The 24,416-nt window shown below is 54.2% G+C and overlaps 1 protein-coding gene across 1 annotated transcript in view; it reads right to left on the bottom strand.

The window, feature by feature from the left end:
• Positions 1 to 4,498: 4,498 nt before the first annotated feature.
• Positions 4,499 to 24,416, bottom strand: part of FADS2 (fatty acid desaturase 2) — a 31,940-nt gene continuing 12,022 nt past the window's right edge. The window contains exons 5-12 of the mRNA XM_019719044.2: positions 20,486 to 20,611; positions 13,878 to 13,938; positions 13,385 to 13,461; positions 8,198 to 8,295; positions 7,843 to 7,939; positions 7,432 to 7,511; positions 6,565 to 6,690; positions 4,499 to 6,190 (exon numbers count right to left, since the gene is read on the bottom strand). Of these exons, the coding sequence (XP_019574603.2) occupies positions 6,139 to 6,190; positions 6,565 to 6,690; positions 7,432 to 7,511; positions 7,843 to 7,939; positions 8,198 to 8,295; positions 13,385 to 13,461; positions 13,878 to 13,938; positions 20,486 to 20,611 (717 nt within the window). The 3' untranslated portion in view covers positions 4,499 to 6,138. The remainder of the gene's footprint in view (positions 6,191 to 6,564; positions 6,691 to 7,431; positions 7,512 to 7,842; positions 7,940 to 8,197; positions 8,296 to 13,384; positions 13,462 to 13,877; positions 13,939 to 20,485; positions 20,612 to 24,416) is intronic.

The raw sequence follows: 24,416 nt of genomic DNA, 5'->3' as shown, positions 1-24,416 counted from the left end.
TGCTTGCCTGAAGTTGCTATAGTGACTAAGCTAGACCCCTGAGAAGTGGCCATTTCCATCCCTGGAGTCTGAGAGCGGCATCCAGCTCGCCCTGGCTTGGCTGGTGTCTTTGGGCAGGCGCTGTCCTTCCCTAAGCCTCAGTCTCCTCATCTGGAAAATGGTTGGCCTGGGCCTGTGGTTTTCCACAGTTCTGGGGAGGGCTTTGAGTTGCCCCTTGGGGCTTCCTAACTGTGGAAGAAGGGACAGCTGGACTGCTGGTCCCCTTTGATCCCAGTATCCACACACTTCAGCTGCTCCAAGCCGAGCTGCAGGTTTCATTTGAAGAAGTGTCAGCAGTTTAAAGAAAATATTGAAATGCTGAGCTAGGATTTCCCTGCGAGCCTTTCTGGAGTAGGAGCTGGCGTCTCCCCACCTGCTGCAGGATTGGCCCCTGCCCTTCGTCAGGGTTCCCATTGCCCTGGACTGGGTCCCCGTCAGGAGGTGGAAGGGTCACAAATACTGCAATGCTTGTTCAGTCCTTCCCAGGAGCACCCAGCCCCACCCTGACCCACTCCACATGACTTCCCTTCTTTGGAATCAAGCAGATGGGAGGCAAGTCCTGTCTCTGCCAGAACTCAAGGCTGGCAGAGATGTTGGGGATGTTATTAAACTTCTCTGAGTGGTCCGATGACCTCCTCGGGTGATGGAAGACAAAAGGGATGCTCTGTGAAGACTCTGCATAGGGCCCAGCACAGAGCTCAGAAAGTTATTAAAACATTTTATACACACAGTCCAATGCCCTGGGGCCACCACCTGCTCTGAATTGGGACAAGCCCTTGGTTGTTTCTGAGCCTGTTTCCTCCCTGAAAGGTACTTCCTGCCTTGAAAGCAAACTCCTATGTCCAGAGCTGTCCTGCATTCAGGATCCCTGGCAGGCTGTTCCCTCTGCCAGGAGTCCCCTTCCTGTGGTCACCTATGGAAGCCCTGCAGACTCCTGGTGCCCTGTGGGCCCTGGGATGACATTCCCTTTATCCCCTACCTGGGCAGACAATGCATTTCCTGAGTGGCTCTGCTGCATTTATCAGGGAGGTATTAACACCCTGGACTCCAGCGCAAACGCTGAGCCAGCAGTGTCACCCAGGGGCGTCTAGAACCATCGTGGGGCATGCCACGCTGTGCTGCCCCTGCTGGTAGCTGTGGGGAGTGCCTGCTCCTGTCTAAAAGTGGGTAGTTGCCTAGGAACTTGCTTACAGGACCGTTGGGGAGGCCTCCTGGCCTCAAGTAGCCCCCGCCCCCAGATCTTTCCTTACTGCTTGGAATCCTCCCCTGGCAGGTCATCTTGGCACTTGTCCCACTCTGTCCCCCATGCTAGAGTGCCTGGGGACAGGTCACCACCCTCTTGCTGAGCTGAGCGCTCTTCTCTAGCTGTAGCTTTCCTAGGCAGTCATCAAGCAAGAACTTAGGGAGCAGGGGCCAGGTTTGTAAAAGGAATGAAGGGCCTACCTAGGTGGAACATCTAAGAAACCCCCTGTTCCTGCTTTATGGTTTGCACAGCGTCTTGGGCCCTGAGGAAACGCAAAACCACTGAGGGAAGCCATGACTTGTTCATTTGCTTCTTTAGTCAACCAGCATTTACATAACTAAGACTCTCCATGGGTTGGCCCGGACAGGTGATGGGAAAGGAGATTCACAAGAACCAGCCCTGGCCTGTGATGTTGGGAGGGACTGTAGGAGTGACGAACAAATTCCTTTGTGACAGGACAGGAACAAATTCCTTTGTGACAGGGCAGGTCGTGGCTCTTTCCCTGGTCTTTCCCACACACACACCCCTCCCCCACAGGTCCTGGAGCACCTGGCTGCCTGGGTCTCCTTGGCCCTTCCCAAGCTCCCGGTACCTGTCACTAATTCTCCAGATACTTGCTCCTGAACAAGATGATTTGGAAGGAAGACCTAAGTGCCTTCCAAATTGAAAGAAACATGTTCATAATGGTGAGGGACAGTAGAGACATGATCTTTAAATCCTCAAATGCTAGGTAGCCACTTGTTCTGCTTCTGAACGAGCCATCTGGTTAGAAACAAAGTCCAGCCAAATGAGCACCGGAGTTCTGACCCAGGGGCCCACCTTCCTCCAACGGGCCTTAGTTTCTTCATTGTTGGTTGTAGGACCCCCACCCCTGGGGTCCACACCTTATCATTTTCATCTCAGGCATCAGACCAGGGGCTCTTTGAGAAGCTGCATCCTGTCCAGAGGGGCAGAACTGTCTGGGGAAGACACAGCTGGAAACAGCTGAGGGTCCTGATTGGCCCAAGGTATTGTGTCAAGAGAACAGCGGCTGGTCATTCCAAGGGCAGTCCAAGGCCAGCCAAGGTGGCTACCACCTCTTCCCTGCCCCTTCTCACCACAGGCCTCCTCTGTACTCCCAATGGGCCACGTTTTCTGAGTATCCAGGTGACGCCTGAGGAATTTGCCAGGTCTCTGGCCGCCTCTGGGGCTCCAGGTCCACATACAATCCAGACTGCACTGCCAGCTCCTTTTCTGGGCCTGGCACCCTGCATGTGACATGCCATAATGCTGATACCCTTTTATCAGGGTAACCACCTCAGTATGGGTGAACTTGTCTCCTCCACAGGAACTGACTCCCTCTACTGTCTCCACCTCTTTGACCAGCCGCTGGGCCTCGGGGAACAGTCTGACACTTGACAAGATGGGGCGGGGGGAAATCTTGGTCTGGGAAACACCCTTCCCTTGCAGGGGAAGGAGATGCCGGGAGTGCTGGCTGAGGAACCAGGACCCCACATGCCTGCCCTGATCCAGCTGCTGTCACCAAGTGGTTTCAGACCAGTCCTTTCCTCTCTGGTCTCAGCCTCCTCACCTGTGAATGGAAGCTTCGGGTCTTGTGGCCTTGCTTGTTAGGATGTCACACCTTTGGCAGGGGGTGGGGACCAGAAATCCACCATTGTGTTGGGCAAGAGCCTTAGCTAAGTATGGGAACAGGAGAGCGGGTACAGGTATCCCCAGCTTCTTGCCCCAAGGGCAATACTTCAGGGCGAGGTGGGGTGGGGGGAGGAAAAAGTCACAGAGAGGATCCAAGTGCCCAGTGACCTAAACCAAGACTTACCTGGTGCCCTCATAGCCGCAGCATCCACCTAACCACTGTCCCCGGGACCCTGGGTGTCACTAGTGATAGACCCTGGACCTATTTGGTGACAGGGGTGGGGAGCTTGGACCATATCATCCTGGAAGCCAGGTTGCCAGGCCCAGTCCAGGTAGGAGGCAGAACACAGGCACAGGTAAGAGGAATGCTCCCCAAGCTCTTCCAGCCTTGAAGTCCTGTAATGGGTTCACAGAAGGGCGAGGCCAAGGGCTCACAGGTGTTGAGAGATGACATCCTTGGTGTCCCTAGCTCAGTCCCTTCACCATAGAAACGGGGAGACCGCTGGGGGAGGGCTAAGGACTCACCCAAGGCCACCCTGTGTGCCAGGGTGGCTCTCTGCCTCCTGGCTCAGGGCTGCTTCTGCTCCTCGGTCCTACTGAGTCCTTGCACATAATGGGGAACCACGCACACCCTACAGGGGTCAGCTGGCTGTCCCTGCTGACTACACAGAGCTCACAGGCCAAGCAAGAGGGGGGTGAGGGTATACTTTGGAGCCGGGGAAGATACAAGGCTAGGTAGGGAGCCCCTGAGGTGTGGGCTACCCTGACCCTTTTGGCCCTTCTCTGGCACACCTGGCTTGACCTGCCCACTGAGGCAGCCCAGAGATAGGTTATCAGGGAGCAGCATGGGGGCCAGGGTGGGACAAACTGTACAAGTACCCCTGGAATATTCCTTTGGACTCTTCCCAGGCTTGGGGGTCGGATAGACCTAGGACCCAGTTTCTGTGATATTACCTATGAACTGGTCAGTGATGCTGGGCTGGGATGAAAGCAGGCCTCCCCCCAGGGTGTGGGGACCAAATGAGCCACTGCACGGGCACAGAGGCCATAGATGGAAGCGTCCGTCTCAGGGCTTTCCTCAGAGCTTGAGATTCTCTTTGACCCCAGCACCAGTGCACTGACCAGGAAGCAGGCAGAGCAGAGGCCGGCAGAAGCCAATTCACCTGAGGCTGTGGGCACATAACTGGTTCCAGGATGAAGACGGGAAGATGGGAATGAAGGTGACAGGGAAGTGGCCTGTGTCAGCCCCTTCTTCCCACCCTCCAAAAAGCTTCTGGGAGGCCTCATGTGACTCCAGTGATGATCTGGAGTTGAGTTGGTATGAGCTCCTGAGTCCCCAGGAAGAAAAAGATGGGCCAATTTATTTGGGTCATTTGTCCAAAGTTCCTGGCCTGGAGCACACTTCAGGGAAGGGGAGAGGAAGTTCATGAGCAGCGACAGCAGGGCGATGGGGTAGAGTGACCTCAGGGCAGAGCGGGGTCATAGGAAAAGGGCTGCCTTCTGTGCCCAGGCCCCAGTTCCTGCTGCTGCCCTTCCTCCAGCCCACACCCCCAAGCAGAAGCAGGAGCACAAGGCAGTCGCTGATCAAGGAAGTGAGAATAAAATTACGTCTTTTATTTCCAAAAAATGTAGGGCTGGGGAAGCAACATGATAAAAATTAAGATCAGTTCCCTATGGATCCATCTGCCTCGGGAGGGACAGCAGCTCCATCGGCCTGTGTTCTCAGCAGCAGGGCCTCAAAGGTGCGTCACACTAGATGCTGGTCCCTCCTGGCTGCCAGAGCTGGGGCACTGGAAGCCTTCTCCCAAAGGCCCCCACTCTGAGCTTGTTCCTGCCCCAACCTCCCTGGAAGCTAAATATTGGTTAGTGGGTTAGGCTTCCAAACGCAGTGGCTCTAAATCCCTCCCAGGGAAGCAGACTCCCCTCCCGCCCTTCTCACTTTTCTGTCCCCTCAGCTCCTGGCTTCCAGCCCCAATTCCTCGTCACACTTCCCACTTGGACCTCCTCAGGTCCCACCCATCCCCCAGCTCCTCGGGGTCACTGCCTTTGGGGTTCCCGCCCTCTCTGTCCCCACTGCCCTCCTGACAGCAGTGGCCCTGACAGTGACCATCAGGGCCACACTGGCCTAGTGAGTGAGACTGGCTCAGCCCGCCATGGGGCCTGGGGGAGTCCAGGAAGGGCAGGCGGTCAAAGACAGATTGTCACAAGGCCCAGCCCCACCGTCAGAATGTATCCTGTAGCAAAAGTTTAAAAAACCAGTGAAAGACACAAGAGTGGAAAACAGTGAGAGGAGAGCGCCTGTGCACATGGCAGCCCCAATATGGCTGCCTGGCAGGTAACAGCATTTTGGAGACGGGTCCAATTGCTGTAGAATCTCAGGCTTCCCAACTAGGACAACATCTAAATGAGGGTGGGGAGTGGGGCTGAACCTACAGGTCAGCTGGCCCCCCAACCTGGCCCTTCCCTCTGCGGCACCCACCTGCGGGACTGTCCCCTTGGACCCAAGGTCACAGGCTCTGAAGGTGGGAATAGGGTGGAAGGTGATGGGATGGAACTGCACAAGCCCTGGGTCATAGGCCTCCAGTGGGGCAAGGGGGACATTTCCCTGGGCCCCAAGTTCTGAGCTGGATGCACTACAGGCCAAGAGAGCCTGGAATCAGGGCCGGGGCTTGGACAATTTTAGCAAAAGTGGCACCTGCAGGGAGGCCCCAGGTACCAATCCCAGCAGTGGGAAGGGGACCTGGTGCACAAAGCACCTCCCTACAAGAGGGCAGACCATGGGTGCCATCAGAGGGTGGAGCCAGGCCTGCAGGGCCAGGAAGCCATTTGCCCAGCTGGGACCCAGTCCCATGGACCCCAAGAGTGTCTGAGGGAGAAACAGGGAGGTGTGAGGCCTGGAGGATGGAGGCCAGGCTGCAAGGGAGGTCTAGGTACGTCTGTGGACGGCTGGTCTAGCAGATGTTTAGGGGTGGAGGGCGGTGGCAGATACGGAGCCCTCTCTGTGCTCCTGGAGGAAGGGACTGACAGAGGGCCCATGAGGGACAGTATTGGAGGGCAACGTGAAGGGAAAATGGGAGAAAAACGGGAGAAAAATCAAAGATGGGGCCTGTGAGCCGGCACGTACCCCAGCCTCATGGACACCTCAGAACAAAAACCAATCCCTCCCTTCGGCCATGAACCCCACCGGCTCCCCCTCCCCCATGGGTGGCCCGAGGGCTGCAGCTTCATTTGTGGAGGTAGGCGTCCAGCCACAGATCCCCAGACCTCTTCAAGGACCTGGGAAGAACAAGGGATGGGAATAGTCAGGACCAGGAGGGCCAGGGAGTCCTGGCAAGTGGACGGGCTGGGGAGGCCCTGCTGGGGGTATAGGTGCTTCCTCTCAGTCCTTGCCCAGGGGCTGCCAGCACGGGGCTCCCCAGGACACCCCCTGGAGAAGGACAAAGGGAGGGACCTCATCCAGCCCAGAGCGAGAAGCCGGGCCATCCTAATAATGGAGGTGGCCTGGTGGGGGCACCTGTGCCAGCAGGGCTCGGCTTTTCTTGTCATTGCCACTATTTCCACCATGGATAGTCCTGGCTTTGTGCCTCTGCGTCCCCTTCCTGTGCCCCAGGACCTCAAGGGGCCCCAGCAGCTGTGGGCTCGCCCCTTACCCGACGATGTCTTGCAAGGCCCTCAGCAACGGCTTCTCCTGGTACTGGATGCCATGCTTGGCGCACAGAGACTTCACCAGTGGGGCGATCTTGTGGAAGTTGTGCCGGGGCATGGTGGGGAAAAGGCTGGGGAGAGCGTGGGGGCAATGTGAGTATGCCCCTGCCTCCTCTCAAAGCCCACACAGAGGCTGCCAGGGCCCAGGGAGACCCCGTCCACAGCTCTCTGTGTGCCCACTGGGGCGGCTGGCATGTGGGGTAGGGGCAAGTCGTGGTGGGGGGTTGTTCGTAGATGGGTGTGCTTGTGCTCTGGGGACTGGACAGGAATTGGATGGCTAGAGACAGAATGCCTTGTTTTTATAAAAAAAAAAGGAAAGAGCGGGGTGAGGAGATAGATGGCGGTGAGAGAAAAAGGAACAGTAACCAGGGGTGAGGTGAAGATGAAGGGCAGCCGGGGTAGTGGAGGTCTGGGGGGCAGCCTCTCAGCTATGTCAGTTCCAGGCAAGCTATCTAGCTTAGCTTGGTCTCCGTTTCCATGTCAATAAAATGGGATCAATCACCCTGCCCTGCCAGGCTCACAGGATCAAAGGAGATGCTGGTGCAAGCTCTCTGTAACTACAACGCTCCAGCCACAGACGATGGGATGATTGTCACTATGAGTGTGTGACATAGGGAACCCCACCCTGGCCTCAGTGCGGCTGGTTGCGGAGCATGCTCTAGGGCTAAGGGGTGGGTGGGGGAGTGGGGGACTCTCACCAGGGGGAAGAGGTGGCCCCCAAATGCTGCCCCCTGCTCAGATGGGACTGGTGGCCACTCCCTCCCACTGTATGTGACACGCCTGCCCCCAACACCGCCTGTACCCGCACTCACTGGTGCTCAATCTGGAAGTTGAGGTGCCCGCTGAACCAGTCGTTAAAGAAGGATTGTTCCACGTTGCAGGTGGCTGCCAGCTGTGCAGGGGAAGAGGGATGAGTGGCCAGAAGTAAACGAACGAAGGGCCTCGTCTCCTTCCCATAAGGCCCAGCCTTACCCAAAGCTCAGGGCCACCCCTCCCCTCCACGTCACCCTGTTCTGCCCGGAGTCCTCAGCCCACCCAGATACCCCATAGGTCCCTACCAAAGAGCCCTGCTACCCCTTCTTGCTTAGCCCTGTGCCTACCAGCAGAAGACACAGGCAGCCCCAGGGAAGCCCAGCACAGTGCTGGGTCCACTGGGCAGCCAAGTTTCTGGGGGCCGAGGACGTGGACACAGGGCCCTGGTGACCAGCTCTGGTTGCCCTCACCTGGCTGCTGAACCAGTCGCGGTAGGGCTCTCGGTCAATCTCCATGACGATGTGATTCATCTGCGTGACCCACACAAACCAGTGGCTCTCCAGGAACCTGGGAGAGAGAGCAGCTCAGCGCTGGAGCGCCAGCCAGCTTGCTCTCCACAGGGCCCGGCCAGGGTGGGAACAGCTCCTTCCTCCCAACTCCATGCGGCCCAGGGCAGGTGCAGGGGGTACACTGAGGTGCTAGGACGTGAGGCTCAGGAGAGGAAGTGGGGGACCTCTGGGCCTTTCCTCATGGCACCCTTGCCTCCAAGCCCCCATCAACACCAGTGCTCGTGGGCCCAGGGATTAACCAGCAAAGCTCAGGCACCTGATAACGTTGAGGAAAAGGACGGCTCCGAAGACACCATAGAAAGGGATGTAGGTGATGAAGAAACGAGCGTAGTAGCTGACGGCCCAGGCCAAGTCCTGCCAAGAGAAACAATTAGAGGTGGGACAGCCCCGCCCTCCCTGGCACCGTGTCCTGACCACAGGTGTGCACGCAGCACCTCACATGCCCCGCTAGGCAAAGGTGTCCCCAGCTGGCCTCGCAGAAGTTGGGCACCAGGCCCACGGAGCAGCAGATGCCTGCTTACACAGGGTTTGTGTGACGGTCTGTTTCTAGGAAAATGCTGAGGGGTTGGCAGCAGGAAGAGAGCTGTGTGCTCTGCTCTGAGGGAAAGAAACAGGGGTGGGGATCAAGGGACATCAGCGGAGGGGCAGCCATGGGGAGGGGCCAGAGGTCAGCAGCCATTTCTTGGTCCTGGGGATTCTGACGATGCAGCCCCTACCTGACACCCTGCAGGCTCACAGACAGCCCTGTCTGTACTCATCTGCACCTGGGAACTTCCTCCTCGACGCTCACTCTAGCATGACAGTAAGGGACAACCAAGGCCAGGGACACTGTGCATCCCTACCTCAGGGCCCTCCCAGTGACCTCTGACACTGCTGGGCCTCTTCCCCCACCCGATTCTCCTCCTGCCCCCTCTTTGCTCCACTCTCCCTTCCTGCCCCTCACGATAACACGGTCCTGAGTTAGTGCGTCTTCTCTCACTTCTCTCACTTCCAGGGGCGATAACAGGGTCCTGAGCGCATCTTCTCTCACTTCTTTGGCAAGTGGCTCATCACGCTGCCCCTGCTGTTCCACCCTCCATGGCAGCCTCACCGGCAGGCCCTCCAGCTCTTCTCTGCCACCCAAGTCCAATGCCTCAGGTGGACCACAACAGGAGCCTCTCATTGGTCGCCTGCTGTCCCTCACGCACACAGGGCAACAAGAGGGACCTTCTTAACACCAAGCAGACCGCATCTCTCTCCTGCTAAGCCTCCCACCCTACCCAGAGTAGCCCACAGAGCTATGAGGGATTGAGAACACCTCTCCCCAGCCACCTCAGGGCCTTTGCACTGACTCTTTCCTCTGCCAGGAAATCTCGTGCAGTAGCTGGAGCCCCGCCCCCTTCCCCCTCCAGGTCAGGCTGCCTCACGAATTCCAGCCCCACCAGTGGCTCTGTGCAGCTGCAGGAGATTTACTTAGCTGTGCCTCAGTTACCCCATCTGCAGGACAGGGAAGAGAACCTCCCCCCGAGGTTCCACATGGCTTGGAAGTGTATTGCAACAATAAGAGAGCCCATAGTACCAGCTCTAAAGACTCCAGTCAGGCCCCTGTACCACTTTGCCACCAGAGATCTTCCTAACATGCAAACTGGACCACGCCACCACCATCTTCAACGCCATCACTGACCTCCTCCGCCGCCAGGGGACAAAGGATAAAAGCCAGTCCCTGGGCAGGACACACGAGCCCTTCACATGCTTGCCCACTGACCTGCCCTCATCTGCAGCCAGTCTCCCGACCTACGTGCGCCCGGCCAGGTTGTGCTGATTTGTTGCAGTCTGTGTCCGGGCTGCATCTGCCTGGAGGCTCCTTCTCCCCTTATCTGCTCAGCAAACTCATCCTTCAACCCAGCTCTGTGCAGTTAAGCTCCACAAACATTCAGTGAATGCCTTCTCTGTGTTAGGGGCTGAGTCAGGTGATGGGAGCAAAAGGAGGCCGTTCAGAAGCCTGTGTCTGGAAAGCCAGACTCATAAGGAGGTTCCTGCAATATTACATGGAACAGGACAGTTACGGGAACGATGGGAACGTGGGGTCCCGAGTCCAAGGGCCTCAGCTGGACCACAGCAGGAGCCTCGTATTGGTCTCCTGCTCTCCCTCGTGTACCCATCGTGACCCTGGGATTTCGGGAAGGCCTCCATTAGGGCGTGGTGCCTGAGCTGGGCTGGCATACACCACAAGTCAGCCAAGCAAAGAACAGAAGGAAGGACATTCACGAAGAGGCAAGGATACAAAGAAAGCCCAGACAGGTGAGACTGCCGAGGGTGTGTGCTGCGCTATTGTTTACATACAGATTATGTCTCATCTTCTCCAGTACAAGTGCTCGAGGTGGAGGGGGGAGACCACAGCCAGGTCACGTCTGCCTGGGGAGACGGACCTCTCTCCACCTCACGGGCCGTGGAGAACCACTGAGTTTGAAACGACAGAACACGGTCATATCTAGATCTCTGCCAACTGGAGATGCAGAGATTGGGTTATTTTCAGTAACTTGGGCCTGAAATGATGGAGGCCCCAACCAGGACCCACAGCACTCATGAGCAGGTGACAGATTCCGGAACTATCTGGGAGGCAGAGGCAGTTGCATTTGGGGACTACTTGGTCATGAGGAATCTAGGCTGTTCCCCAGCGTCGGTGCCATCAGGTGAACAGAAAAAAGGGACAGGAGCAGCTGGGAAGGGGCTGGAGAAGGAAGAGTCTGAAGGGCCAGCTGTGGGCTCAGGGCAAGACCTCGGGACCAATGTGCTCTTCAAGGGGGTGAGGGAGCAGATGTCGTGAGTTCTGCTCCTACTTTTCATCACGTTCATTTTCACTTCTTTTACGTGTGCATGTAGTACAGTGGTGAGTACATGTATATTAATGAGGATGTATGCGTACAGATTTGTTTTTGTGCAGAGTCATCTGTGACCAAGGGCCCACTGGTTTTGGGGGGCGTGATGGAGATATAGGGAAACAGAGAGGGGGAGGAGAACCAGCAGAGGGGACTTGGAGGCCGACAGGGAGAATTGCAGGAGGGAGCAGGTAGTGGTGTCAGATACAGCGGACTCCCTGCAAGGTGAGGCCTGAGGGGCGTCTCCCGGATGTGCCGCTGGCAGCGCTGGCAGAGCTGTAAAAGCCTCCCTCCTTGACGCTCTCAGAGTGCATCCACCCCTCTTCTGCAGTCCAGGGTTTCTTAAGCTCCACACGGGTGGTATTTGGGGCTAGATAATTCTTAGTTGTGGGGGGCTGTCCTGTGCATGGTAGGATGTTTAGCTGTGTCCCTGGCTAGATGCCCACTAGATGCCAGTAGCACTCTGTCCCTTCTCCCAGAGTTGTGACAATCAAAAATGTCTCCAGATATTGCTAAAAGGCCCACAATTGTGCCTGTTGAGGACCACTGCCCCAGGTCACACCTCAGCTTGCTGTCAATCAGAAGATCACTGCACAGGGCATGTCTCTACCCACGTGGTCATGGGCCCCTGAGGGGGGTGCCAAGTCTAGGAGCAGTCAGGAGGCCCGGCCTTCCCACCCAGCCTGAACTCTGGGCTCCCCACGCTGCCAGGAGGCTCCTAAAAGGCCTGAGTGGCCCTATCAAATTTCCCTGGCTCTGCCATCTGTTCCCGTTCAGGTACTAGTCTGGTTTCCTTTCCCACTGTCCCTGTTTAATTGCTTTGTTCCTTCGGGAACAAACACAGGAGAAAAAGATTAAATATTCATGTCAAGAGTCATCTGCCAGAAAAGCAGATCAAAATACTCCCGGCAGCAACCTGACCCAGCACAGAGGGCTCACATTCCTTTTCAGCCACGACTCCCTGCAGGGCCCAGGTGAGCCCCATGCAAAAGTTCAAACAGCAGTCACCGTAGGAGCAGACGTGAGTTCAAATTCCTACCACTCAACTGATTCAAAAACTCCGTCCCTCAGCCCGTTCCTGCCTTGTTGGTGAACCAGGGTTAAATGACCTAACGTAGGTGGCAGCGCTTGACTGTTCCTGGAATACAGTCGAAGTACTGACGAAATGCTCACTTTGGGGAAAAAGCATGTCCTAGAAGTGAGTCATACAGGTTGTACCAGCTCAGGGCTGGCAAAGACTGCGAGAGTCACACCTCCTCCCCAACCACCTGGCCTCTCAGCCCCTGGCACAATGGCCCCTTTACCAGTACTTTCAAAGACAGGACGTAAGATAAGTGCTTCAAGGCCCTTAAAATGCTATACAAATACAAGGTATTGTTCTCTGAGAGGGACTGGTGGCTGAAGTATGGCGGAGAAGGTCCAGGGTGTGGCATGAGGAGGCCTGGGTTCCAGAGCCTGACCCACTCCTTGGGCAAGTCCCAAAGTCTCAGAGTCTCAATATCTTCATTTATGAAACTGGGTTAAACACAAACGACCAGCAATAACTACCAAGTTCACTGTCCCAGAGCAGGCTCTGCCTACGGTGGCTGCTCCATCCAGGTCATTCCCTCGTGGCAACATTATCCTCTTAGGCAGAATCATCCCTACACATCTACAGAAAGCCAAGGATGGCCTCGCACCAGTCATACGATCAGCCCCTCTCCGGGGTCCCTTTCTGTCTTTGGGGGGAAGTATCTGGAGATTCCTCCCAGCCTGGTGTTATACGCTGGGCTGTGTCCCCTAAAATGCATGTTGCAGTCCTAACCCCCAGGTCCTCACAATGTGACCTTATTTGGAGACAGGGTCGCAGCAGATGTAATTCGTTAAGATGAGGTCATTAGGGTGGGCCCTAATCCACTATGACCAGCGTCCATATAAAAAGTGGAAATTGGGACACAGACACACACTCAGGGAAGACGATGTGAAGCGACACGCGGAAAAGGTGGCGGCCGTCCACAAGACAAGGAGAGAGGCCCAGACCAGACGCTGCCTCACAGCCTCAGGAGGACCAACCCCAGCCACACCTCCACTTGGACTTCTAGTCCCTAGACTGTGAGACAAGACAATTCTGTTGTTCACAGAACTGACACTCAGTCTATGGTACTTTATTATGCAGCCGTAGCAAACTAACACACCTGTCATCTCAGCCACCACCAGGCTGCTCTCCATTTACCAAGCATTAAGTGCTGTGTGACCTAGTTCACGAGTCTTAGGGGCCACAATGTCTAGAACAGAGTCACGGCTGAGTGGGCCAACTTTGGCTCATATCATGTTGCCTTTGGGAACTTTCTGAGTGGGTTCTGCAACGGCAGGTGCAGTCTCACAAGTGGACTCCCTGTGTGTGTGCGTTCTTCAGGGATCTTTAGGAGTGGGGTGCAATGAGCTCCCGGGTCCTGGCAGCCTCAGAGCAGGTCCCTACCTGAGAGTGACAAGGCACCCCCAGAGGAGATGCCTGGGGTCCCATAGAGACATGTGGGGACACGGTGCAGGCCCCCACCCCGGTCCTCTTTCCCACACCCCTGGGCCAGGGGCGCCCCTTGACTCACCACCCAGTCTTTGCGAACAATCATGGTCATGATGATCTGGTACTGGAAGTACATGGGGATAAGCAGCGGCGGCCCGACTGCAGGGGAGAGAGCAGAGGTGCTTAGCAGGCGCCCTCTCCCCCCGCCCCATCCAGGCTGGAAGGGGGGGAGGAGCCACAGTCAGGACACTGAGCGGGGTGCCCAGCTCTGTGGCTCACAGGCAGAGGCGGCAGGGGCCCTGGTGCCCCCCGAGGGGGCTGAGAGCAGGCAGCATCCCCAGTCCAGCCCCCACCCAAGGATCACAGCGCATGTGTTTGAGTCTCTGCGCCTCTGTACCCCGTCACTATGATGAGCCAGGAGGGGTCTGGACAGGGCGGCTGCTTTGGCCGCTCCTTTTCTAATAGGTTTAGTGTCCCTTTCTGAGTCTGAAAAGGGTGTCAGCTGGGAGGAGGATAAATGGCTGCTCTGGTGTGCGGGGGTCTGGGGTGAGGTTGTGGGGCACCTTAGCACTCACTCAGGAAGAAGTACTCGTGCTGGTGGTTGTAGGGCAGGTATTTCAGCTTCTTCTTGCCGTACTGAGGAGAGAACAGAGACTGTGAGCACCCGGCACCTTTTGGGGCCCAGCCTCCCACACACTCCCCCACCCACTCCACAGCCACCATCCCTCCCTCGTGCTCAGGGGGCCTCTGTCCCTCTCCTGTCAATCTGCACCCCGGGCCTCCTGAGACTGGGTCCTTCTGAGCCTCTGGGCTCCCGGCTGCTCCAGCTAACAGTGGCCAACCTTTCCTCAGCTCTGGCTGAGCGTGGCAGCCCCGTGCTGCGTGCAGGCCTCAACTCCTGCCCTCCTCCTCGAGCCCAGGAGCCGGCATTTGTGAAGCTGAGGCTCAGGTCAAGTCACTGCCCAAGACCACGTGAGAAGTAGGCCCAGCAGGGGTCTGGACCTAAGAAAGGTGACTCAGAGCCCATGTGACAGGCACTAGATAAATGTTTGTTATGCGAATGCACAACTAACCAACTCACAAGGGGGCACAGGCACCCAGAGGGAGCAGCTAAGCCCGTCTCCACCCCTTTGGGAGCGAGAAAGCTGTTGGGTCACCCTGGGGAGCTCCCCGGAGCCTGCAGTGACCAAAATAATCCAGATAAAGGCCTGGGGATTTGTTAAAAGTCCACCAGGCGGGGAGTGTCTATCTCCTTGGAGCCCCCTGCACTTTCCAAAAGCTAATCACTCCTCGCAGGCACCGGTTCCCTCCCCATGGGAGCCTGCACCCCCTGGGCAGCCTGATGCCCTGATACTCTGAGAGGGGCCAGTTCTGGGGCCCGGGCATCTTCAGTGTACAAAGCTGCTCAGGCAACACTGAGCGTGAGCCAGTGGGGGAACCACAGCTCCATAGGGGGCCCCAGAAGCCCTTTAATTCTAAAGCCCAGCTCCCTGAGGACCACCAGCCCACCCTGCTCCTTGAAGACTGAGACCAAAAGATGCTGCTTGCACAGTGGCCATGCTGGGGGCTGTGTGGGGAGCCCTGGTGAGGGCCGAGACCCTGCACAGGTCACTCTGCCCGTCTGAACCCCATCTGGCATCCCCATCACTGGTTGTTAAGAAGAATCAATGAAAAAGAACATGGGCATAAAAACCAGGTGCCGACCCCTGGACACTGCCCCTCAGCCGTTCCCTGTGCCCCCCAGCCCAGGGGCCAGAACCACCCTCCTCCAACCATGTTCATTCCCACTTATTGCTAGGAAGTCAAAGCGAGGTCCATGGAGAGAGCCTAGATGCTGTCCAGGCCAATGTCCCGTTCTCTAGGTGAGAACACAGAGGGAAGTTATCGTCAAACTCACAGGGAGGGTCCGCAGTCTCCTGAAAGGAGGGGACCTGGGGGGGAACAAAGCCCAGCCTGTCCTTGTGCCAGCAGCCATGGTCACTACACACCGGCTGAAGCACCACCAGAATCAATCAATCCCTTAGTTCCATGTGGCCTCCTGCGCCTTGGCAGGGGTCTCACTCATCCCCAGAAAGTCTGTCCATTTGCTTGAAGACTGTTATTAAGGCCAGGACTGAAGCCGGCCTCGGAGAGGTCCCAGCCAGGGAGGCCTCAGAGGCAGCCTGGGATGATTTCTCAGCAGAGGTTGGGGGGGGGGGGTAGCACTGGGGGTGTGCTCCCTGAGTGGCCAGTCTGGGGGAGAATGAAGCTGCCCGGGGTTCTGGGGAGCATGTGGCCCACAGAACAGGCCCATGGTTCCTGTTCTTATCTCCTACAGAAGCCAGGAAACAGGCGCCCAGGCCTGGCCTTTGTGTGCAGGCTTCTGCAGGCCTGGACAAGAGCCCTGCCCACCACATCTCTGCCCCACAGGTCACCCCAGGGGACGACCCCAGGCTCAAAGGTCCCTCTCCGGGTTAGTCAGGCTCTATACACTAAGGTTGCATGAGCCCAGGCAGGTTGGCAGAGACCAGAGGGCCCCTACAGCAGTACTTAGGTGACCAAACTGCTGGCAGGGGGGCACTGGGGAATTGTTTTGAGGCTGCATTTGCACAGAAGCACACTGTTTTCATTGATTTGTGGTGACCCTTAGGGGGCGGGTGGGTAATAGAGATTACAGGAGCTGACACTCCCCCAGCTGCCCCAGGCCTGTGACCACTGCTGGCTCCCATGTAGGTCCCTTCAATGCTCCAGACTGACCTGTGGGGGGGCTGATGGGTCTCTGCCCTGGGCAGGGGCAGGCCTCTCCATTAGCCCCTGAGGTTCCTAGGCTTCGGAGGCCCAGGGTAGAGATTTGGAAAGAATCTGTTATTTGAGCAAATTGTTTCACCCCCATGCCCACCCCCGCCCCAGCCAGGAGCTTTGGGTTCCTTACTAGTCAAGTGGAGGCATGATGGATACTTCCCAGGGTTGCTGAGGGACCAGAGGATGAAGTGGATATCAAGTACTTAGGGAGTGTGAAGGGAAGGTTAGTCACGGTTACATGTGCGCCTGTGTGTGGCAACACACCTAAATGACACTGTACATCTGTCCCCATCTTGAGTTAGGGCAAATGCAAGGCCATCTGTCAGGGGATGGCCAACCCACAGCACTAGTTTTCCTCTGAAAACCAGAAAGGGGCTGCCTTTTTGGCTCTCAGCTGCACATGCTCAGTTCTTTGCTAACACCCAGCCTGTCAGTCAAGGGCGCAGGGCAGGGATAGGAGAGGTAGTTTAGAATGTTTCCAAGCTGAGGGGAGGACTTCTGGCTTCTTACTTCACCAGAAATCTGGAGAGATCCAACAAACACATTTCCCTAGTGTCCACCAGGTGGTGGCCGTGGGCAGGGTCCCAAAGGATCCGTGAACACTGCCTCAGAGCCAGACAGCCTGAGTTTGGATGGTGGCGCTGCCTTTTCTTGCTATAACCTTGAGCAAGTTATTTCATTTCTCTCAGCCTTAGTTGTTCCATGTATAAAATGGGTTTGTAGATGGCTCTTGCCTCACAGTTAAGCAAGGACTACATGCAGCCCTCAGCACTGCCAGGCCCATGGATTCACTAAGCACGAGTCTGCCCTGCTCCCCACTGGGACCCCCTAACCCCATCTCTTCTCCTCCAGGAGAGTCCTCACCACACACACAGGGAGAAGGCTTGGGTGGGGGGTGCTGTGAGAGGGGAGGTGCGGGGAGGACAGAGTGTGCTTTCACTCAGGCGAGCTATGGATGGCTGGTTGTACCCAGATCCCAAGGAGGCGATGGTGGCACACAGGGCTTGCTTTCACAAGTTCTCAAGTTGAGGCTAACAGGAGATGCAGGCCAGGGGCATAGGGAGGGGGGGCACCGCAAGCACGGGTAGCCTGGCTTCCCGGAGGCCCACAACCTTTCGCCCCGGCCGGGCTGGCCCTCCTATGCTCAGCCTCTCCATGGACACAAGGCCAGGCTTGGATTATGGGCTTGGATACCAGGGGCATGTGCAGGGGACTTTTCAGCTTTGGAACAAAATGTCTGAGGAAGGACAAGGGCCTCCCTTGTCTGTTCAGAGTGGGGGAGGGGAGCTGTCGCAAAGCCCAGCCACAGCCTCTGGGAACCTACAAACTCACTCACAGAATGAGCAACGCGGCCACATCAGGCATGCGCAGACTAGCAAGACCCCAGACCCCAGTCCATGGGTCCTGAGAGGAGGGCTATGGTCCTTCCAAGGGAAGACTTGTCGCTGTGGCCTGTTCACGAAGGAGGAAGCAAGAAGGCTGGAGGGTCAGTGGTAGACAGGTGAAGGGGTGGAGAGGGCATCCCTAATGGGTGGAAAAGCAGCATCTTAGGCAGGGAGGCAGAAACACTTACAGCTCTGAGAGCCCACTTACAGTGCTACAGGGATAATGGCCTCACCGTTTACCCTCTAAGATGTGGCCAGAGAAAAAGGACTACCAGACTGCTGATAGCACTGCTATTTAATACTGTTCTGGAAGCTCCCGTAAGGCCATAAAAACCAAACCAGAACTAAGTGTGGAGCTATTAGAAAGAGACTACATTTTCATTATTTTCAAGGATATGATTGTCTACCCAGGAAACTTAAGCGAATCAACTGAAAAGAAACTAGAACCACAGAGACGCATAAGAGGACATCAGATAACAAGCCAACTATCAAGAGCTTTCCTGACCACCAGAGAAAGCACCATCACAGTGACAAAAATAGAAAATATCTAGGATTAAATTGAAAAAGAAATATCCAGGAGACATAAAGAAAAGTCCAAGAAATATAAAAGGAGACATCAGTACATGAAGAAAGACACCTTATTCCTGGATGGAAAGGCTGAATATAAAGATGTGACTTCTCTCTAGAAGAGGAAAGTCAGTCCACTACAAGCTTATAGTGAGTTATTAAGTGCCAAGGATGAATTGGTGTGACGTCCCAGTCACCCCGACAGTGTCCCAGACCGGGCACTGGAACACACAGCCCAGATGGGGCTCTGGGCTTCAGAAGCAGGTATGTGAAGGTAGAACACTGTCTCAGCCAAATCCCATTCGGCAAAAGTTAAACATTTGAAAGTGAAACTATAAAACACTGAAGATAAAGATGAATACATCTTGTACATAAAACAAATAAAAAAACGCTTCTGGAAGCCAGGAAACTAACTAGGAGAGGGGGGCTTTACTGCTGAGACCCCTGCTTTATCTCTGCGTGCTGAGCAGTCCTTTGGAGCCGCCTGGCTGGGCTGGTTTGTTTATCTGTGCTCAGAGACACAGGCACTGGCCTCCTTGTTCGGAGGCTGGAGTCTGGCTCAAGACCTGAAGCCTGGTTGGCCAGGGCCAGGTGGGTGGCCCTGGTGTCGTCTGTGGGCCTGGCATGGGACAAGTGCCATCAGACCCACTGTCACCAGAGTCCCTTCCAGGGCAGAATAGTTCTGTGGACACTGGGGCACAGCTCAACCAGGAACCCGGTAACAGCTGGCCTTTTCCCCCATGAATGTGACAGAGGATTTCACAGAGCACAGTGGCCCTGGCCGTGGTTTTTCAAATGCTATTGGCAACTGGATTACCACATCCCCCAAACCTTCTACTCATCTTATGCCCCAAAGCCAGCATTCGAGAAGTGTCTAGAGAGAGGAGCTGTTGGAAGAGGTTTCACTGGCCAGCACTCAGAAAGCAGACGCCTTCTTGCCAGCATTACTGGTGAGACTAGATCTTGTTGTTAGGGACACAGAGACTAATTGTCAGGACAGCCAACAGCTCTACAACATGAAGCCTCACCCAGAAAGGGAAGCCTTTGTCTTCACTTATCAGAAGGCCCCAAGTTAATCAGGTCCACTATCGAGAACCTCCAGTCAAAACTAGCAAACTTTCCTAGAAGAACAACACAAGCGAGAAAAAAATGCCAGCCTGGCCAAAGACGCCATGCTTCTAAGTTTTGGCTAATTTCCTCTGAATTGACAATGTCACAGAAAACCCATGTTTCTGCTCACATACTCTCTTGGGTGGACATAAAACAGGAGAGAGGGGGTACAAAGCAGAACTGGGGGAGCAGACAGACTCTCTCCTCTCCTTGTTCCAAGCCTTGGATGTCAACACTGCTGGGAACACGACGAAATTCATGACACTGCTCCTTACTGAGGTGCATGTGCCTTGCTTGGTGAAGGCTCACTGAACCTCTGTTCTGTGCCCCACTCTGTGATGCTAAGGTCTGCAAGAAAGCAACAGGGACCTTCTCAACTTTGGTTTACATCATCAGAGGATTTCCAGAAAGCAAAGCACATATAGATTTTTTTTGTTTTTGGAAAATGGTGTCACAAAGAGGCTCCACTTTAAATGAAGACATTCTTCATATGCATCGGGGGTGTTTTTACTAAAAGAAAATTAAGAATTAGCAACACCAAGTTTCCGGTCTTATAAAATAGCGTGGGTTACATTACGGTATGAAAATCCAGCAGAGCCCTGGACAGCCCCAGGCAGAGGCCGATGGATTTGGACTCAACTTGGAAGGAGGTCCCTGTTTGGTGAGGCGGCAAGTTGCATACCTGCGTTTTAATTTTTGCATTTGCATAACAGATCTATGCATGTTTATACACACAGAAAATATACAGCACGTTGTCAACAGTGGTCACCCTCAGTTGCAAGACAGTTGGGCCAAAGGGGGGATGGTGGAGATAACAGGAGACTTTTAAATTTTGTATATTTCTGTGCCATTTAAATGCTTATAACAGGTATGTTCTATATTTATGATAAAAATGTACTAATATGAAAATAAGGCCGTGTGGCTAGCTGTCAGATCTGGGCCCTTCATCCTAGACTGACCACTAGCTATGACCCTGAACACATCCCCTCCTGCCGCTAAGCCTCACTTTGTCATCCATTAGTGAAGCAGGTTGGACCAGACCATGACGAGTGTCGAGGACTGTGAATTTCCAAATAACCTTTCCTTGAGCTGGCCTTTGGGGACCAAGCTTGAGTCCTGGAATTGTGCTTTCCCGCCAGCTGGAACCAGATTTCTTTCTCCTCTGGGAAGAAACAAGCCAGGAAATGCTTTTTCCCGGCCAGTGGGAGGGAGGAAGGCATCTAACACTCTGATAAAGAGCTGCGCCCAGTACTGACATGGGAGGCCATTCCATAGAAATTTCAGCTTCAATAATTGAGGGCGCCAGGGGAGGTTCCCATGTAAACACGGTCCCCTCGTACCTCGATGGGCTGCCATTCGCCCAGGACAAACACGTGCAGCATGTTCACGTCAGGATCCTTCTGGAAGATGTTGGGCTTGGCGTGATGCTGGAAGTGACGGTGGTTCCACCAGTTGGCGGAGGCTCCCTGTGGGGGAAGAAGTGGGGGTGAGCAGTGCAGTCAGCTGAGGAGACCTGAGCTCACCTGTGACTGGTCCTGCTCAGGACCAGTTCTTAGCACCTCCAACACTCAGGGCTGACTTCTCCGTTACACACAAGGTCTCAGCCCATGAAAAAATGTGGCCCTGCCAGTACTGAGTCCAGAATGCTGCTCAGCCCCTGTGGCCAGGACTTCTGAGTGGAGCCAAATCACTCCATCCCTTTGGGTCTGTGTCCCCAATCGTAAGATGGTGACAGTGGGTGAGGAGTGCTGGCAACGCACCGCATGGGGTGGTCTCTGCACTCCACCAACACCAGGTCTGGGCCTCCATGCGTGTGTGGGTCTCTGCACAGCTCCTATGTGCCCATGTTGTATAAGAAGAGCCTTCAGGGACAGTAAGAAGTGGTCTTGGTGTATACCCAAGAGGAATGAACACGTGGCCACACAAAACCTTGTACATGAATGTTCCCAGCAGCATTATTCAAAAGAACTAAAACGTGGAAACATTCAAAATATCCATCAGCTGATAAATGGATAAGTAAACTGTGATAGGTCCATTCAATGGAAGGCTGTCTGGTCATGCCTTAAAAGGAATGAAGTACTGACACGTGTCACAACATGGATGGACCTTGAAAACTTCATGTTAAGGGAAAGAAGCCAGTCTCAAAGGACCACATGTCACATGATTCTATTCATATGAAATGTTTAGAATAGGGAAATCTAGAGACAGAAAGAGCAGTGGCTGCCTAAGGATAGGGGCAGGGGTGGTGGTGGGAAGGATAAGGGTGTCGAGAGGTGATGGCTAAGAGGTGTGGGGCTTCTTTTGGGGTGATGAAGATGTCCCCAAATTAATTGTGATGATGGTTTCATAAATCTGAATATATTCATAAGTCATCGGCTTACACACTTTAAATGGGAGAACTGTATAGTATGTGAATTATAGCTCAATAAATCTCTTTTAAACAAACAAGGGCTCATGGAGTCGTTTGCAAGCGACAGCCCAACAGGCAGACACGCTATGTACTAAGGGATAAGAACAGTGACATCACAGGGCCGGCCCAATGACTCAGGTGGTTGGAGCGCCGTGCTCCTAACGCCGAGGTCATCAGTTCAATTCCCACATGGGCCAGTGAGCTGCGCCCTTTACAGCGAAGATTGTGAACAACGGCTCTCCCTGGTGCTGGGCAGCCCGTGAGCAGCTGGAGGTCTGCATGGGCTGCCGTGAGCCACCGTGCGTGGCCGACCAACTGCCTCAGCCGTGGGAGCGCAAGGCTCATAACACCAGCATGGGCCAGGGAGCTGTGTCCTACACAACTAGACTGAGAAACAAGGGCTTGAACCGGAGAGGTGGGGGGAGGCTGAAGAAGGGAGTAAATAAATAAATTAAAAAACAAACAAAGAAACAAAAAACAGTTACATCATGCTGAGAAGGCTATAGGGAAGACTGAATAAACAATCGCTAAGCATAGGTAAGAGCTTCCTAGTTCTAACATGTAAGTGTTATGATGCTAGGCGACAAGAAGCATTACGTGAGTTATTAATTTCCAGGCCACTAATTTCTGTCTCCCCAGAAATTACATTTTGAGGACACATCCCTCCACAAAGTTGCCCCATAATGCACAGAAAGAAATAAGAGTCTCCTGGCTCTTCAGAATCAAGACTTTACTGGTGAACTGTTGTTGGATCAATCAATGCTTTGGCCACGGATCTGGCCACCTACAAAAAGGCTTAACTGCTAAAATAAATATTTGACTTGGAACATGCTTTTGGCACTAACATGTTCTCTGGACACTACGAGCCATGGGCGGAATAGCTGTGAGCAGCTGTGGCCTTTGTGCTGACTTTAGGCCCAATGAGCAGGCAGGCCTGAAAACCATCAGAGCAAAACCAAGTGTCAAGAGTGAGTTTAGAGGATTAAGGCATCGGATGACGCATAAGCCTTTCTAGCCAAAAGAAACCAAATTCCTGGGAAGAATGAAATTGAAGTGTCTCTGACACAAAGAAATGCAAGGGCGAGGCACGTTATGAGTAAGCGTGATGTTTTGAATACACCAATCAAGAGCTGTCTGTTGAAGGAATAACTGGAGAAAACAAAGATGGGCTGTAAACATGACGGGGATGAGAGTCCATGAGGGGGGCAGTCCCTGCACTTGGATGGGATGGAAGGACAAAACATTTTTTGATCATGCCATTCCTTAGCTGTGATTCTCTTCCATTCTTCTTTGCCAGGCAAAGCCCTTCTCACCCTTCACGAACACTCCTTCCTGGGCACTGTGAAGCTCTTCGGGCCCTAGAACAATGACCCAGCCCCTGTGTTCTCAGAATGTGGTGCCAATGCTGCCTTCCCTGGAGATGAAGTGGGGAAGGAGAGGCGATTCTAGTGAGGGAGTCGGGCCCCACACCACACTGAGTTGGGGCCAGTGAGCCTGGAGAAGTTTCGGAGACCGCTCAGAAGGATTGCACCTGGTCTGTAGGCTGGGCAGGAGGGGGCCAGGCCAAGTGAGGGTTGCTTTTCTAACAGAGGGAAAGAGCCTAGGTGATGGCCTTGGGGTTGGAGGGAAGGGGAGAGTATACTGTTCCAGAAGCCAGAGGAAGGCCTCTCAGCCAGACACCCAGGACTGTGGCCAGCAGAGCTGGGCTGAACAACATCAGAGTCTGAGGGAAAAGAAACAATGTGCAACCTGGTTTGAATGGATGCAAACTCATCAACAATATTTTCAAAATCTACTTTTTGGTTCATCTCATTGTCAGTTGAGAGAACTGCTAAGTGTGACGGTTTCTCTCAACCAAGTGACAATCTTAAATTATTTTCAATTAAACTGAAGCAAAATAATAAATTCTACTTTGGTATGAATAATATATTTAAACTTAATGTTGGGATTTTTAATACACCGACTTTCCAGTTTTTTAATACTTTTCCACTACTTTAATTATCTGGGGGCAAAAAATCAACCGTTAAGAAAAGAGCACACAAACATGTATATAGGGCGCACATTTTTCCTTTTGCTTCGGGTTCCAGCATGGCTCAGCACAGTCCTGATCTTTATTTAAAATGTTGATATTTTGTTCGTTGTGGATTTTTTTTACCATTAATTTTGATTTTTCAAAAAATATTGCATTAAAATGTTGTTTATCTCAGTTAACTGAGTCTTTTTGGTTAAATTTTGCGCCCTAGGTGAGTGTCTCCCTTGCCTTACCCTCGTCCTGGCCCTGGTGGCCCGAGATGAGGTTGTAAAAAGGGTGGTGGGTTTCCACGTTTCCATCTCCACATGCAGAGCCTAGATGGCGTCAGGCCTTACAGTTTGCATTTTTTCCTCAGTGCAGTGCTGAACGATTAAAAGGGTTTTAAGCAGAGGAGCGACTGCTCAGAACTGTCTTTGTACAAGATCACCCTCTGGAAGAAATGTCCACCGGAAGTGACATGGGCTGAAGGAAAAGGGGAAGTTCACACCTGGGATCCTACAGCAGTGTAGGCTGACGGTAAGAAGTGGGTCCCATCCCCTCACGGCTCCCTGTACCCTGTTCGCTGTCCTCACCAGCTTGTGCTAGAACATCCAAGTTGACATGGAACTTGAGGACCTCCCGGCAGCCAGCCTTTTTGTCCCAGCAAAGGGACCAGAGGAACAGATGGACCTACTTGTCTATAGCTGCCACCAAGTGCCAGGCGATTTCAGGCAAGCTGTGATCACCCTCATGCTGAGGCACCCCCGGGTGAGCCACGGGGCCATGCCACTGGCCTAGACACAGCATGAAGGACACAGCTGGCAGCCCTGAGTGGAAGCCATGTCCCTGA

The sequence above is a fragment of the Rhinolophus sinicus genome, linkage group LG06 (genome assembly GCF_036562045.2).
Source record: "Rhinolophus sinicus isolate RSC01 linkage group LG06, ASM3656204v1, whole genome shotgun sequence".
Classification (NCBI taxonomy): Eukaryota; Metazoa; Chordata; class Mammalia; order Chiroptera; family Rhinolophidae; genus Rhinolophus; species Rhinolophus sinicus.
The sequence above is the reverse complement of the archived record's forward strand: the minus strand, read 5'-3'. Positions and strand labels throughout refer to the sequence as shown.